The following is an 18,188-nucleotide window of genomic DNA, read 5'->3' as shown; positions in this document are numbered from 1 at the left end:
ACAAAGCCTCAATAATTAAGGTGATGATGTTTATAACCCTGACTGTATAAGTGGCCACAATAGATTGTCATGTAGTTGGCAGTGGCACAGGCCCATTGATGGGGACATTGTATTTTATGTCCTCGCTGTGTGGCATCAAATGGTCACTTGTGTTAAATCAGTACAGCAGGTTGTATTGTGTTCTAAAAGCACAACACATGAAAGTACTTGGAAAATGCCTTGAAAACCTGCTTTATCCCAGCAGGTGTGAATAAGCCCTGACAGGCTGTATGTATACATGGCGTTCCTGTCCTTCTGTGATACGTTCCTTAGGATCTGAACACAACGGTATGTTCTTGTGCTCAGTGCTTGTTAGAGCGTTCTGTGGATATTGCTATATTCCTCCCTGGAGGACTAGTCTTATTCTGCGTACAGTATGAGGTGCTGAATGCAGATCACAGTACAGGAGACTGAGAGCAATACACAGCCTCAGACCACCCCAAGTCCCGTGTGCATCTGATGTTATGGTGACCTATAAAATGGACATCTGTTTCCGACCTTAAGAAAAGTGAAGCCTGATAGGAAATCACGTTGGAGTAATGAGCATTTCATCAAAATAGCCCTTTCTCCATCTTGTGCTCTGCGGTAACAAACATTCCCCTGCTGGGCACTTCAGTGATCTAATGTCTAGTTATGTCTCCTTAATAAATCATCCTGTTTGTTGTCAGGCACATAGTGTGTGTCTTCCATGTCCTCCCCACCAGCACCTGTGGCAGAGCTGTGCTGTTGATCTGTCACATTCTCTGCCTGTCAGCGGATCTCTACACTCTGAGATCTTGTCTGTTCTGCTCTGCCAGCTTGTTATACCGTAGTTACAGGGAGCCGGAGAGCAGATCAGTGCTGCCCCTGTGTGTCCTATTACTGTATACATCTATTGGTGCATCCGTGCCTCTTTCCTATAGAACCAAGAGGCTGCGTTTATTTCCAGAAGAGGTATTCGTACTAAATTCCAATACTTATTTAACATGCAGTTCATCATTATTTATTTTATTTTTAATTTTTTTTTTCCAAGTTGACAATTTCTTTGGTAAAATTATATTGGTCTGTTTGAAAACGCTGCCATATTGGAGGGTTTTATTATTCAGGATGTGTCTTATAAGCTATTAATGGCAGAGATCAGTTCTAGAATTGTGTGACAGCAAGGTTTGGGTCCTGTCCCCCGCTGTGAGGGAATATTTCATGTAGATGTGGACACATTATCCCATAATCTATATAACCAGGTAACTAGGGCTTAAAATTCATTTCTATACATAACATTTTTAAAAAAAAATATATGACTAATGTCTGTGCTGCAGCTATAATCTATATTTAGTAACGATCAGCGACCTCAAAACAAACTGAAAGTACCAGGCGCAGCCCAACAAAATGGAAAATTAATAAATAAACATTTTAGGCCAATAAATGATTAAAATATATTTTATTTCAATACCATAAAATACTAAAGCCATAGAATATGTATTTCCTACAAAGCTAAGGTGTATCAGGCCTCCGGGGTCACCAGCTGACAGCATGGTTTATACCATTAATACATGTGAATTCCCTGACAAATATGTCCTTGCAGGAGACCGGCTATGGTGTTGTTTGATTTTATTGGATTGATAGTTGCCCAGCTCCCCTGCAGCCACCGCTAGCAGCTAATGATAAGCCTGCACTTAATTTCCTGATGGGCCATCACACATGACAGTGTCTGCCTGGAGGTTTATCCATAAGATTCATTACTGTCAGATCTCTGCTGGTGTCACGTAAGCTCTCAGTGCTGTGTTTTCCACCCAGATCCTTCAGAAGGAAATGCAATTGGAAAACACTGAGCGCCTGGTCTACAGCCGTGTGCATGTCCTGCAGACACTGATTTTCTGCACGTATGTTTAGGAGCCTGGAAAGTATTGCAGATGTGGTGATTACACACGGCACCTATACATATGAAAACTGTGTGTTCTCTACATAGAAAGGGCACTGTGTCTTCATAATGAGCTACATCTCTGTATATTGCAGGATATAAACAATGAACTGTTCATCCCATAATTTACAGCATCATAAAACCTGATGTGCACTTAGCAGCTTTCTGTTCAGCCTCATTCTGCCTGAAAGGTTTCAGCTCATATTTTTGGCTTTAGGGAAGTCCTGTGTGTGGCAGGAGATCTGGTTATTGTGTATTGAATACAATGTTACAAGAGCAGCTGAACAGTGCAGTGTGTCTGAGGTCAGGCACAGAGCGCTCTAATGACCAGTCTTTAGTAGGGGGTCATTATTCTCATTCCAGTCCATGATTAGAGCAACAAAGTCTTTGATTGGGGTTTTCCTTAGAGGAGCCACCTGCTGGACTCCTGTGTGACCTCTCCTGACACTGCATCTCATAAGGGGTCGTTGCTCTCAAACACAAGTCTGTCTCTCAGGCCCTGCTATGTATGTGTTTTGTTCTGATTGGTCACAGGGTCATTAGTGGTTTCATTTTTATTTGCGTAAGATGTGTTGCAGCAGAGTTCACTTTATCCATATAGTTCACATATCGGGCCCACTACAGGGATGGTTTGGAAGGAAAGTAACAACTGTGGTCCAAAGGTGTAGTACATCCAATGAGGTGTACTGCAGGGAGATATACATTAATAGTAACATAAACCTAGTAGACGTGTGTGTGTATAGGTATGTGTATGTATTTATGTATGTATGCATATAGGTGTGTGTATATACATATATACATACGTATATATATATTTGTATTTCAAGTTTAATTATTGTTTCCCTATGAAGGCACTGACTGGCATTCAAACATGAGGTTCTGTGCAAATTATCTATTGATATCACAAAGTATTACTATTTTGTTTGTAGCCCAATGCTGCCACCTCCTGGTCATTTCAAAGATTGCACCATGCCTGCAATCCAGCAATAAATAAGGTTGTGGTTTTTTTTTTTTTTTTTTTTAATGAAAGCGTTGTGATAACTTTCCACTGCCCTCCCCCTTTCTCCCTCTTTCACCTTTTGAAAACCACAACTATGCGTTATGAGGGATTAAATGTTCGTGCAGGCTTATAACTTATAAAAAAAAAAAGTGAAGGATTGCATAGGAGAAATAAAAATAAACACTGTGGTTTGCCTCACTGTAAAAGAATGTTAATTTCCCTTTAGGCCATTCTAAACTTCCTGCAGTATTTGGAATATGAGAAACATACATTGGCTTTTCAGTATGACTTTCTCTTGTGTTCCAGACTTGTAAAGAGTTTCAATGAGACAAAGAGTGTTTAAACAAAAGGAGTTTGTTTAAAGAGCTCTGTGGGTAGCATTGGTCTATGCCCATGTAATGTTCTCTTAAATATCTCTTACAATGGAGGCCAGGCCTATGGTTAACTTGTTAGAGAAAGATAAAGTGCTGTCCTAAATTCTTAAGTAAAATCCTTGCTGAACTATAGATAAGTTTGATGTTTGGCTCTGAATGTGAACAGCTATTTCTGTACTGTTGATGACCGTGACTTACAATTAAAACTAATTTTCTGTGCACATCAGTACTTTAAAATACATTTTTATGAATCTGTATCTGCTTTGTAATGGTCCATCTTTGAGCCAAAGTATTAAACTTATTAAAAATATATTTATAAACTGTTGAAGTCGAGACTTCTGCAATTAAGTTCTCATATCTCCTCGCCATGTTGAAAGTTATTCAGATTGTAACTGACAAAGCCCTCAGCAATGTCCAATCTTTTTAAATATATATATTGTTTTAATCTGCAGTTACCCCTGAAAATGCCCACTCCACTTCACACATGCCCTCTTGCTACTTTTAGTAAATAGCAGTATTCCCCCCCACACATTGGCTTTGTGCTCTACATTTTAGCTATGTGTTTATTCCTTCTGTTTGTTTTGTTTTCTTTATTTTAATTGCCCTGGAGCTTTATATTTCTGTAAGGTGTTTTGAGCGGGTGAAAGTAACTTGGTGCCATCCTAGATAATGGTCATAAAATTATTTTCTTTAATGAAATCACTTTAAAATGCAAATATTGATCTATTTGTTGTAAAACCAAGTGTAATGTAAAAGAAGAAATAAATCAATCTTTGTTTTCAATACAGAAATTATTTTATAATGGTTATTCCGGATGGCACCAGGTTACTATATAACCAGTGTTTGTCTCCTACGTATGTATTGATTGGTTATAAAGAGCAGCATTTTCCCTATCTGCGTGGGATAATAGTCATAAGATAATAAGGTTTTGGGTAAATTGAGTGATAACCGAGAATAAGGAATAATGTGGATTTTGTTGTTCGTTGTTTTCAGCAGTTTTTCTCATTGTTGTCTCTGTATTGTGCATGTTGTAATGACCTCTAATGTACCAGGAGATGATGGTGCTAAATAGATGTTAATTCATGTCACAAAGACTATATGAGTGCTGGAAATGTCCGTTTTCCTTCCTGTAGCTAACCCTGAGCTTTTCTAAAAACGTCAGACAGCTTGTCAGAAGTAGTCTGCGTACCAGTCTTTAGCATACTTTTTATGTATGGGTTCTGTATGGACCATTTGAAAACCTTTTTAATTACAATTTTTGCTACTTGATGCTCTTCTTGATCAGCATCACTGCGACTGCTGTACAAAGGGATTTGCAGATCTTCCGTCTCCTCCATCCTGCGGCCCTCTAGGGCATTTGTACAGCTATGCTAGTGCCATCACTTGGGAGTCGTGCTGAGCCAGAGGCTGTAAAATACTAATTATTCCATGTCCGTTCTGACTGCCAAATTACCTTATTTGGCTCCATCAAAACATGCCCAACAAATACCAACTTATTACCTTCCCGAGACATCAGAATCTGATCTTGGATTGCTCTGCTCTGTGATGGTTCTTAAATGTCTTGGTGCTGTTATTTTCAGTGCGTTTAATGAATGTTTACAGAACAAGTCAATCTGAGACTATACTGGACTCAGCAGCCTTTTAGAAAACCTTTAAAGAAGAACAAATGCAAATTGCCCAGTGACCCAGCCCATAGGGACATTATGGGCATATGAACCTCGCAGTTGTGCCAATTGTATGGGAGGAAAGAGAATATGCCCTTTAAATCTCCAGCTTCCATATTATTCTGCTATTCTGGAGCTTGAATAATAGCGACAGGTTTTCAGTTACCTATTTAACAGAAATACTCTGCTCTTATTGGTTTGATTTATGCATTGGCCATGGCCCATAATATCAATACTGAACTCCTCTGTTTTCCCTGTTTTATTTTTGAGAATGTTCTTTAGGGATTTATTGTCTAAGTAGTTGCAAACTTTTACTGAGCCGTTTTTGGAAGGGACCGGTCGTAACTGCTCTTATTTTACTGTGTCTTTCAGAGTAAACGAGACCATCTTCTGATGAATGTTAAATGGTACTACCGCCAATCAGAGGTTCCGGACTCCGTATACCAGCACTTGGTACAAGATCGGCACAATGAAAATGGTGAGTCCAGCACTTTAATATTGCAGAGGTCTGCTGTAAAACCTTAATATATAGACTATATATCTCTCTCTATAGATAGATATGTGTGTGTATGTATATATGTGTGTGTATAATATATCTTTCTCTATCTTTATGCCCCCTTATCTGTGCACCTTCAATCAGGCACTTAAACCCATCTGTTCCTGAAAGCCTACCGACCACCCACCTAACCTCCTCTCCATGCATTATTTCCTCACCTCTCTCTTCCCCTGTCCCCTTACTCTCTCCTCTTGTGCTAGATCCCCTCCACTGACTCCCCTTGTGCCTGCTGTCTGTTTGCCCTCCCTTTAGGATGTGAGCCCTTCCAGTAGGGCCCTCTTACCTCCTGTCTCTATACCTATTCTTCTGCTCCAGCGTCACTGTACTAGCTATGCTTGGAGCCCTTGGTAGTATTCGTTTATTGTTCTGTGCTGTGTACCCTGTATGGTCTACTGTATGCTGTACAGCGCTGCGGAAATCTTGTGGCGCTTATGAATAAAGGATAATAAGATATAGATATAAATCAGCAAAATGTTCATTTAACAGAAGTATTCAGATTGTAGTCTGTGTTTGTCACCTAAGGGGGGTCACTTTAATGTATGATTGCTGGCTACCCCCACCGATAATGGCATGACCTCTTCGGATAACCTATAATGGCATGACCTCTTCGGAAGTACATGTTTCATCAGCTTTAGTTATTGTGTGTTTTGTTTTTTGTTTTGTTTTTTAAAGTAAGAACATGTTAAATTATTTTACAGTTCTGTTTTAAGCTTGCAATATGTATAAATGCATCGGGTATGGACAGGGTCCTCTTCTGTGTACTTTTCTTGAGCATCCTTGTGTTTGTCTGACTACGTTCTGCAAATATAAACATAACCTTCAGTTTACTCTTGAACTTTGAATGAGTATTACCAAGTAATAGGCCGGATGTGTTTCTTAGATTCTGGCCGGGAGCTGGTTATCACAGACCCAGTGATTCGGAATCGAGAGCTCTTCATCTCTGATTACGTTGACACTTACCATGCGGCTGCTCTCAGGTAAGGGTTTGCATTGTATTTTCTTTCAGATATATTGTAATAAATACGGCCCTGATCCGTCTGCTGTCTTCCAGTTTTTGTTTGGTGTAAACATCCTTAGCCTGGAATCATAAAAGATAACTTACATTTTATCGTAATAGTGCCCCATCTACAAAACGTAAATGTTCCACATTGAATCATGTTATGGTGACAGTTCCTGGTTTTGTCCTGATGGGCATTTGCCCCATTCCCAAAAGTGGAGTCCTCCACGTGTTCGCAGCTTTTCTAGTGCACCTAGTTCTCCACAGCCAGTGTTGCGTTCCCAGGGAAAGTACATTACATACGGGCTGCTGGTGGGTAGACGTTTTATTTCATTTACTTTGGCCGTTATTTACAGGTTCAGTGATGTAATGGCCATTTCATTCCCAATGACGCCACTAGTGATAATAAATTGATAGGCCGCAGTCTCCGAAATATTGGTTCAGTCCTCAAGACGGCTGCCTCCTCTGTAGGAAGGTGACGGGTACACTTTGAATTTAATTTGTGACTATGATTTCGGTTCCCTTCTTTACAAGCAAGTAGGAAACGTCAAAACCGTGATCTCCAGTTACTAGAGGGTTAAATGTTAATGTACAGTTGTGAGTGAGCATAAAGTGGCCTTTGGTATGTAATGTAAGACGTGTCCTCCGCTCCCTCTACAACGGTTACATTACTCTGTGTTTGTACAGGTAGCAGAATCTTCCCTAAGTCACGTTCGTCGGCTTTTGTTTGGGAAGTGGAAAGTTTCTGAAAAGAACCTGGTTAGTTTCAGACTGGAGTGAAAGGAGGTGGAGCCGAGAGTCTCTTCCTGGCACAGCTCTGCACTTGGTGGTCTGCGGTGTGGATGCCGGCAGAACGTGAAACCAAGTAATCTGCTTGATGATCATGCTCAGATGGAGCTTAAATAAAAACCATCTGGAGAAACTGTTCCGAGCCACATAACCAGAGCTGCAGATTTCAAGGCAAATTAGCTCCAACTTGTGCTGGGGGCATTGGGAGCTGGATAGTAACGAGTGGATAATCTTCTTTCACTTACAATAGTGCTGTACATGAAAGCTGCCGTCCCAGCGCTGCATGCTAATGTTTAGTATCCCAGTCCTTCCTGGAAGCGGGAGGTTTTGTGTGATGTCTGTCCTGGTATTGTCACTGTTCCAGGTCTACATTAAGAATCCAGATCCTAGTTCTTCAGACGTTTCTTAAACTTCATATTTAAACACTTGTATTTGGATCAGCACAGTGTAAGCAGCCATTTAGGGAAATAACCACCAGTAATAATAATGCACCCCGTCATTTAGCAAGGAACCATTGTCAGCGAAGGAGGCACGACTCTGCTAGTGATTGTTTATCTCTGCATCTAACATGAGTTTCTGGCGTTATCACTTTTATATAGGTTGGTTATAGTGCATTTTCCGGTCAACAAAAGACAAATCCAAACATCCATCATAGGGTTGGTGGATTCTCTCAGTGATGTAATAAATTCTCTTGAGTCGCTGTTAACAATTTAACTGCTCTAATTTTTGCAAGTTGCTGGTATATAAATAGTTAATGTGCGGCCTGTTATTCTGGTAGCATTTGCCATCACTTCAGTACGGTTGTTTGGGAGCAATCTAGATTATTGGTTTTGCTTAAAAATAGATATTAGGAAAAGGTTATCACCTGGCAGGGAGCGTTCCACTGGATGGGATTCAGTATAAATAGAAATATACCGGTATATAATCCTCAAGAAAGGAAAATGTTTCGTGTTGGATACTCAACAGGGAATAGGATGTGCGCCCCTTTCCTGTGGAGTATCCAATACACGACTCGACACTTTCTTGAGGATTATATATATTTCAATTTATACAGAATTTTGTTTCAATTAGTGAACCCCCAGTGGATAATCTTTTCTTTAATATTTCTCTTTTAATAGTATAGTCATTGTAATCCAGGGTGCATTCGTTGTCCTCAACATCAAATATACAGTTATTTAGATAAAATATACATATATAGACAAAGTACTTGACTACACCTGTTAATTATTGAATTGAGGCGTTCCAATCAGTCCCGTTGCCAGAGGTGTATAAAATCAAGCACCTAGCTATGCAGTTTCCATTTGTAAACATTTGTGATACAAAATGGGTCGTTCTGAAGAGCTCAGAGACTTGGTACTGTGATAGGATGTCACCTTTGCAATAAGACAGTTCGTAAAATTTCATCCCTGCTGGATATTCCACGGTCAACTGTAAGTAATATTAATAGAATATGGAAGCATTTAGGAACAACAGAAACTCAACCACGAAGCGGAAGACCACATAAAATCACAGAGCAGGGTCAACGAATGCGAAGGTGCATGGTCCGTAAAAGTCGCCAACGATCTGCTGATTTCATAGCTGAAGAGTTCCGAACTTCCACTGGCATTAATGTAAGCACAAAAACTGTACGGCGGGAGCTTAATGGAATTGGTTCCATGGCCAAGCAGTGGCATGCAAGCCTCACATCACCAAGACACATGCCAAGTGTTGGATGGAGTGGTGTAAAGCACACTGACACTGGACTGTGGAACAGTGGCAACGTATTCTGTGGAGTTACGAATAATGATTCTCTGTTTGGCAGTCAGATGGACGAGTCTGGGGTTGGCAGATGCCAGGAGAACGTTACCTGCCTGACTGCATTATGCCAACTGTGAAATTTTGTGAAGGAGGGATAATGGTATGGGACTGTTTTTCAGGGTTTGTGCTTAGGCCCCTTATCTCCAGTGAAGGGCATTCTTAATGCTTCAGCAAACCAAGTCAATTTGGACAATGCTTTGTTTCCAGCTTTGGACTACAAAGACATGATTTGATGAGTTTGATGTGGAAGAAATTGACTGGCCCTCACAGAGCCCTGACCTCACACTCATCAAACACCTTTGGGGTGAACTGGAACAGATTGTGAGCCAGACCTTCTTGTCCAACATCAGTACCTGACCTCATAAATGCTCTACAGAATGAATGGGCACAAATTCCCACAGAAATGCTCCAACATCTTGTGGAAAGTCTTCCAAGCAGAGTGGAACTGTTATCGCTGCAAAAGGAGGACCAACTCCATATTAAAGTATATGTATATGAATACAACGTCATTACAGTCCCTGTTGGTGTAATGGTCAAGCGTCCGAATACTTTTGTCCATATAGTGTAAGTTACTATAGACTTTGGGGACAAAGATGTCATTGATATTTTAATGCCCTCTGTGCGGTGTGACTTTTTTTTTCTTTCACTATTTGTTTTTGCCTATGCAGATATTGATGTCTGTATATTTCAAAAATATAAGATAGTCACTATTAAACTGATGTTTTTTTCTGTCCACAATACAGTAGATCTCTCCCACTGCAAATCATATATATTATAGTTTAAATAATGTACGCCCCACAGTAAAACTTTTTAAGAGTTTTGTGTCCATAAAGCTACTAGTCTAAAACCTGCATTTTCTGTGCAGCTTATGGAATTCTGAGCGGACTTCTGATATATTTATAATTTACAACACAAATTGAAATTTGGATCCTAGTTGCTTCTAGCAGATGTTCCTCATCTTCGTGCTTCACTGATGGTTCCCATCATGCAACTCCTTCACTGAGTCACATGATATCATTACTTTCCAAATAGAACTGATGACCTCTGTAACTACCAGTGGCGGATCCAGGGGGGAGTGATCGCCCCCCCACCACAATCAGAGCAGCGGGACAGCACATTGTCACTGCTGAACGGACCTGCACATACTGTGCAGCCGCCGGCAGCCTTAGAACACAGAAAGGGGGCGGGGCCTAAATCGCCCCCCTAAAATCGCCCCGGGTAGGGCAAATGTCTGGGTCCGCCCCTGGTAACCACTAGTTATAGGGCTACGCTATTGGTGTTTCTACATTTGCCTCTTGCTTTATTTTAGTAAAAGTGCAATAGGTGCATTTTTTTTTTTTTTATATATTTTTAACCGCAAGTTTTGTACCTTTCTGCAACCTCCTAGAATAATAACTGTTTCCCCTGTATATAGCTTTCACTGCTAAAAATTGTCTCCTGGAAACCTTTTGGTTTCTGCTTGTTTCCAGGAGAATGTAACCCAAGTCTGAGCCAGTCAGTCACCAAGCTCCTCAGTGGTCATGTGATGGCAGAGAAAGGGGAATTGGGATTATATGCTATGAGCATTATAAAGCTTCCGCTCACTACATCACATGGTGTGACTACTGTTGTCATTATAATCACTTCACACTTGGCAACCAGTCCTTCATTAATAGCAGCGGGAAACCCTAAGGAAAAAATTTAACAACTCCATGTGTCGACTTACAGTTAACCAGAGTGATTTATATTAAAGAAACGTAGTAGAGGAGTTTGTTTTTAAAGGCGGTGCTGGAAGTACATGTCCCACTTTGTCCAGTTACGGACACATGAAGTGGTTAGTGCGGCGGTTCCCAAAGTGTGCGCCGCAGCTCCCAGGGGTGCCGCGGGGCTGTCACTGGGGTGCCGCGGGCCAGCTATAGAAAAAAGAAAGCAAACAGAAAGTTACCAATCCGCGCGGCGCCAGGACCCAGTAGCCTCCTCTCTCCCGCAGCTGTCACTGAATGACGTCAGTGACAGCTGCGGGAGAGAGGGGGCTGCTGGGTCCTGGCGCCGCGCGGATTGGTAAGTTTCTGTTTTCTTTCTTTTTTCTATAGCTGGCGCCTGGCGCGGGGCATCGTAGCAGAGGAGGGGGACAGAGGGCAGAGGAGGGGGGGACAGCGTGCCTGGTTGCAGAGGGGCATTTTTGCATACAACTAAATAATTATTTCTGTCGTGACCTAAATACTTATTACAATTTTTTGACCCAACTACTTCTAAAACAGGACTGCTCAGTAATTATTTTGGAGGGGTGCCTTGAAAAAATTTGGAGACTCTAAGGGTGCCGCGAACTGCAAAAGTTTGGGAACCACTGGGTTAGTGTATTGTACAAGTCTTGGCTCTTGCATAGTGATGGAGATCGGTCTAATATCAACTTTATTTATTTTAATAAGGGAAAAGGAAGTTTATATTGCTTACGGTGTTTTTAAGCAGTTTCCACAAACATGAATCCCGTTTATTGCCAATGCAGGCAAACTTTACATCTTCACGTGAGCATATTGGAGCACATATCGTTTTGGTCTTTTTTATAGTGATGATATGTTTATACGAACAACTACGCTCCATTCATATTTTGGAACCTACCTGAGCCTATTAAAATGAGTATAAAGGAAACTGATACTGCTTTACCTGTCAGCTATAGTGGAATATCAGCTGTGCACTACAATGGAACAGCGCCTCCTAGTGGTTTGTAAGTTATTAACAAAGGTAAAAATACCTGCAGTAGTGTCTGAACCATTCATTGGATATTGGGCTTGTGATGTTTGAATCTGCAAAATAAACTAAAAGCTTTTTTTAAGATGTAATATTAAGGTAAAATGTTACTTTCATTGAAAACATTTTCAAAAATTGCAAAGTATATAATTCTGTATTTATCCAGGTACATTTTATGAACTCCAATATGCTGTCTGAGAGGTTGAAATATATATGTGAGGTCATGGAATAATTTGTGTTGATAATTGTGTAATATATTTTTGGCAGGGGCAAGTGCAACATCTCCCATTTCTCAGACATTTTTGCTGCTCGGGAATTTAAAGCCAGGATAGACTCCTTCTTCTACATCCTGGGATACAATCCGGAGACCAGGTGAGTTTTCCCCCAGGACACGGGACTGCAGAATAGATTGCGCACCTTGTTACTTTGCTGCCTGTGTCCACAGATTGATAATGTGTCTGATTTGCACTCTGCTGTTTTAATCAAATAGTTTCCTCCATGCTGGATACAGAGTCACACTTTCTGTCCATTTGGCATCATTGTTAAGTGGGAGTTAGATGTCATTACATGACATTTTCTGTAATTTGCCGATTTGAGTTCACTGTGTCGCAAACTGATTTTGTGACGTGTGTGCATGTATTTATGTCTGTATATATTTTGTAGAGGAGAAGATTGTTTTTGTTGTGTGTGTTTGGCTAATGTCAGGTGGAATTGGAGTTTTGGAAATCTTACGTGTCTGATATCTCAGGTTTGCTTGATGATACGGAACTAGCTGGGTTCTGTCCTAAACAATGGCACCTCCATTAGATTCTGAGCACTAGTTATGATGGACACTTATTTTTGCTCGTCATACTTTTATTTTACAAACCCATTGAGCTGAAAAGCAAGAAGGATTATTCAGGTATATGCGTCGCCAATACAGACATATTGTGAGCCATCACAATGCATATGAGAATGCAGCCTATCCATTCACTTTGAACCACTGATGACGATGAGGCGCAGCTGACTGGACATACAATGACCCAATATCCATGTAAATGCAAACAGTACACTTACACTCTGTCATGTAATTGGTGATCTCTCTACCTACCTTCATGTCAGTACAGGTTTATTGGAAGGTAGGACGATCTATAGAAATGACTCCACCCACTTGGGGTTTATAACAACTCCCTCCAGTTGTACGGTTTATGGTGATGGTTTATGTAGTGACTTTATTAAGTATTTATATCAGTAATCATGCGCTGGCTGCTCACTCCTTGTCTGTTTCTTTATGCAGGAGAGTAGAGATTGTTTAATCCCCCCCCTGCTGTGTGTGTAGAGAATAGTTTACAAGAGGGAGTTGATGGTGAGACAAAACTTTTATTTGCTGTCCATATTTCCTTTAAAGGACTTGTTCACACAGCACTGATAACACTGCAGCATTAGGGGAACTCCCAGCAGAATCTGAAAAGGGGTTAGGATGAGATCGGTGCCAGTCCAATAGTCTACATCACTGCTCTGGGTAACTAGACCATTGCTGTGTCAGTTATGGAGCCTTAGCATTTAGTGAACGTTGGATTTTTGGATAATGTATTTCACTAACATAAGTGTTAACTACTTGTAACATTTATAAATCTATATGTAACAGTACATATACCCGGAGAGGACTTGAGGTATTTATTGATATTAAATAACAGCAGAGTGCAATGTCCTGTTGTGTTCTTATGGCATTTCTGAGAGAGACACACACAATTTCTCAATAGACTTGGTGGCCAGATTGGGCTGATCCAACCAATGCCGGTAAGACTGTATGGCTAGATGTCAAGAGGCTGCATGTGCTCTCGCATAGCAGCGGTTACCAGCCAGCTAGGTTCTTCTGTACAGGAGAGATGGAATTTGTGACCTGGTTCAAAGCCTTCTCTGGTCAGTGACCCAGAGAACCCCCCTCCTCACACACACTTTGGTATATTCGTTATAAATTGTGAACTCTGAATGTATACTTCAAAATGTATTTGGCAAATACTGCAATCTGGAATATTGTGGCACCTTGGTCTCAGTGTCAGTCCAGTTTGGCCACACAGTACGGTTGGAACAGGACCCCACACACAGGACCCCACACACAGGACCCCACACACAGGACCCCACACACAGGACCCCACACACAGGACCCCACACACAGGACCCCACACACAGGACAACATTCCATCTGCTGATCGCCTTTACCAACATGTCTAATCGTGATTTAGTCAAATTCAGTTGGGTTATTATTGGTTATGGGGGTAGTTTCTGAGACCACACACTGATATCTAGCCAATTGCCCTATATCCTGGCAGATAACACAGAATGTGGGCAGTATAGTATTTGACATTTGTACTTTCTGGTGGTCATTATTACAAGAATACTAGTTTATTAGTTATGCTGTTTAACCATTTTTATGTCCTAAGAATAGTGGTAAGCCATGCCTGTTAAAATAATAAGTCTGCCTGTACATAATGAATGCGTGGTACAGGTATTAGCATGCTCCACTTTATATCAAGGTGAGAGGCCAAGTGTTTCACAGTGTTCCTTCGTAAGGGCTCGCTCTGTATGTTTTTTCTGTTTTGTTTTTTATTCTTTTTTTTTCAATTAAAGATGAACAAAATGGAAAACTAAAAATGTGCTCTGAATCCATAAACTACTGTCCTCAAAAACACCTATAACCTAAACATTCATGTGTTTGGTGTTAAAATTCCAGGTAGATTTGCTGTTGGGTTAGGGTACGTATCCAGTTGTTTTCTTTAAGCATTCGGCTGCAGTTATAGTGTTGTGACAGCAACATGAATGAGAGTCCCAAAAACATAGGGACAGGTTATCGGGCTGCTGACTAAATTAGTTCCTAGTGTATGTGTGGGGTGGGGGGCTCCAATGGGGCAGGTGCTGATGAGTGGTTACATAGGGTGAAGCATACTATGGTGCGCTATATAAATAAACAATGAATAGAGATTCACAGACATCTTGATTTAAGCACTGGTCGGACCTAAACAGTGCTTGTATTGTGATCAGGACTGCTCATGAAACAAAACGCACGTTTCCCATAGAGATCAGTGATTTCTATCATCCGTTTCAATCGCGCAGCTAAACACCATTATAAGTCACTGGATGGGAGCAGTAAACAAATGTGTAGTGAGTACATGTATATAAAGTGGTCCGTGCTTGCATCTTTGTAGTATTTATACCATGTGATGGGTGCAGGGGGCTTGGCCACATGTCACAAGGATTATAATAGATTATATATACTCTGTTCCAATGAAGTTGGTTGACACAGATGGGCTAATCTGGCTGGGACTTCCGTTATATGTCAGACTGTTGGAGGGCTGCTCTCGTACTGAAAGTATAATGCAGTACTGTGGTTAGCATTGCTGCCGCGCAGTACTAGGGTCATAGGCTTATTTCCACCATAGTCCTATCTGTGCTGACATTGTATGTCCTCCCTTTGTTTGTGCAGGTTTCCTCCCACAATCCATAAACATACTAGTAGGTTAATTGGCTGTGTGTGGTAGGGAATACAGATTGTAAGCTTACTGGGGTAGGAACTGATGTGAATGATCTCTGTAAAGCACTGTGTAATATGTAGGTGCTATAATACATAACTGCTGATAATACAGTAATACATGATATAATGCATAATACCCTATATTATGCATTACCATTAGGTAATGCATGATATAGGGTATTATGCATTATAGGGTATAGGGTATTTGTAAAATATAGTATAGGATAATATACTGAGATAATAACTTGACACTGCATATACAGCAGTATTATATACCTTATATATACGCCTTATAATTGGATAGTATAAAGACATTTATGAAGCAACAATTTCCCCCAGTTCTGGTCCATGGTGTTGAAGTACTTGACATGAGCCCAGCAGCCTGGTGTCCTGAGCCAGCAGCTGCACATGTACTATGTAGGGAGCCTCCACCTTGGTCTCTCCCATCCTGCAGCCTGGTGTCCTGGGCCAGCACCTGCACATATACTATGTAGGGAGTCTCCACCTTGGTCTCTCCCATCCTGCAGCCTGGTGTCCTGGGCCAGTATCTGCACATATACTATGTAGGGAGCCTCCACCTTGGTCTCTCCCACCCTGCAGCCTGGTGTCCTGGGCCAGCACCTGCACATATACTATGTAGGGAGCCTCCACCTTGGTCTCTCCCATCCCGCAGCCTGGTGTCCTGGGCCAGCACCTGCACATATACTATGTAGGGAGCCTCCACCTTGGTCTCTCCCATCCTGCAGCCTGGTGTCCTGAGCCAGCAGCTGCACATATACTATGTAGGGAGTCTCCACCTTGGTCTCTCCCATCCTGCAGCCTGGTGTCCTGAGCCAGCAGCTGCACATATACTATGTAGGGAGTCTCCACCTTGGTCTCTCCCATCCTGCAGCCTGGTGTCCTGAGCCAGCAGCTGCACATATACTATGTAGGGAGTCTCCACCTTGGTCTCTCCCATCCCGCAGCCTGGTGTCCTAGGCCAGCACCTGCACATATACTATGTAGGGAGCCTCCACCTTGGTCTCTCCCATCCTGCAGCCTGGTGTCCTGAGCCAGCAGCTGCACATATACTATGTAGGGAGTCTCCACCTTGGTCTCTCCCATCCTGCAGCCTGGTGTCCTGAGCCAGCAGCTGCACATATACTATGTAGGGAGTCTCCACCTTGGTCTCTCCCATCCCGCAGCCTGGTGTCCTAGGCCAGCACCTGCACATATACTATGTAGGGAGCCTCCACCTTGGTCTCTCCCATCCCGCAGCCTGGTGTCCTGAGCCAGCAGCTGCACATATACTATGTAGGGAGTCTCCACCTTGGTCTCTCCCATCCTGCAGCCTGGTGTCCTGGGCCAGCACCTGCACATATACTATGTAGGGAGCCTCCACCTTGGTCTCTCCCATCCCGCAGCCTGGTGTCCTGAGCCAGCACCTGCACATATACTATGTAGGGAGTCTCCACCTTGGTCTCTCCCATCCCGCAGCCTGGTGTCCTGAGCCAGCAGCTGCACATATACTATGTAGGGAGTCTCCACCTTGGTCTCTCCCATCCCGCAGCCTGGTGTCCTAGGCCAGCACCTGCACATATACTATGTAGGGAGCCTCCACCTTGGTTTCTCCCATCCTGCAGCCTGGTGTCCTGGACCAGCACCTGCACATATACTATGTAGGGAGTCTCCACCTTGGTCTCTCCCATCCCCCAGCCTGGTGTCCTGGGCCAGCACCTGCACATATACTATGTAGGGAGCCTCCACCTTGGTTTCTCCCATCCTGCAGCCTGGTGTCCTGGACCAGCACCTGCACATATACTATGTAGGGAGCCTCCACCTTGGTCTCTCCCATCCTGCAGCCTGGTGTCCTGGGTCAGCAGCTGCACATATACTATGTAGGGAGCATCCACCTTGGTCTCTCCCATCCTGCAGCCTGGTGTCCTGGACCAGCACATGCACATATACTATGTAGGGAGCCTCCACCTTGGTCTCTCCCATCCCGCAGCCTGGTGTCCTGGGCCAGCACCTGCACATATACTATGTAGGGAGCCTCCACCTTGGTCTCTCCCATCCCGCAGCCTGGTGTCCTGGGCCAGCACCTGCACATATACTATGTAGGGAGCCTCCACCTTGGTCTTCCCATCCTGCAGCCAGAAAAGGCGCGGACTCTATAACCAAATTTACCCCCATTTACAGGCGCTAACCTGTACAAATGTATTGTCGGGAGCACGTTGTAGCGCAGCCTCGTCGGTACAGTGAGATAGACGTGTAAAAGTACCATGGTGTTGAAAGGCAGCATGGACACCTGTATAGGTGTTATCTGCTGCGTGTACATACCCTGTATGTCTGCAAATACCACCTGTGTATATAATTGTAGCAAGTAACTCCCTAGGACTGTAAATGTTTAGGAATATTGATTTATTTTATTCCCTTCCATGTGTGCTGTTAGTTTAGTCAAACGTAACCAGTTAAAGTATGACTTGAGTCCTTCCAAGGTAAACTCTGGTGTAACATGGGCAGAAGAACCCTGAATTGGGCTGGAACACTGATTCACTTGGTAAAATGACAATAAACTGAGAATAAAGCTGTTTTGTGGGGTGGGGTGGGGTGAGGAAGGGGGGGTCAGTGTGAAAGACTAAAAAGTTACATTGAAGAATGGAGCCACTGTAAGCCTAAATGCTGATTTACAATAGCTTTTACTTGGGCAACCTTATGCCATATACATATAAAATATATACATTTCTGTCATTGTGTCACTTACATTTTATTTGCACATTTGTGATTGACAATAAACAAGGGGTTGGGAGAGACATTAATAAGAATATGTTTAATATCAGTGTCGTCTTATAACAAAG

General features: G+C 42.4%; 1 protein-coding gene across 8 annotated transcripts in view; it reads left to right on the top strand.

Annotated features, from left to right (window-relative positions):
- Positions 1-18,188, top strand: part of RERE (arginine-glutamic acid dipeptide repeats) — a 243,916-nt gene that overhangs the window by 168,018 nt on the left and 57,710 nt on the right. For all 8 annotated transcript variants that reach the window (XM_075191667.1, XM_075191668.1, XM_075191666.1 and 5 more), the window contains exons 4-6: positions 5,347-5,452; positions 6,411-6,507; positions 12,108-12,212. In XM_075191667.1, coding sequence (XP_075047768.1) covers positions 5,347-5,452; positions 6,411-6,507; positions 12,108-12,212 — 308 coding nt within the window. The remainder of the gene's footprint in view (positions 1-5,346; positions 5,453-6,410; positions 6,508-12,107; positions 12,213-18,188) is intronic.

Source organism: Mixophyes fleayi, chromosome 11 (assembly GCF_038048845.1).
Source record: "Mixophyes fleayi isolate aMixFle1 chromosome 11, aMixFle1.hap1, whole genome shotgun sequence".
Taxonomy (NCBI): Eukaryota; Metazoa; Chordata; class Amphibia; order Anura; family Limnodynastidae; genus Mixophyes; species Mixophyes fleayi.
The sequence above is the reverse complement of the archived record's forward strand: the minus strand, read 5'-3'. Positions and strand labels throughout refer to the sequence as shown.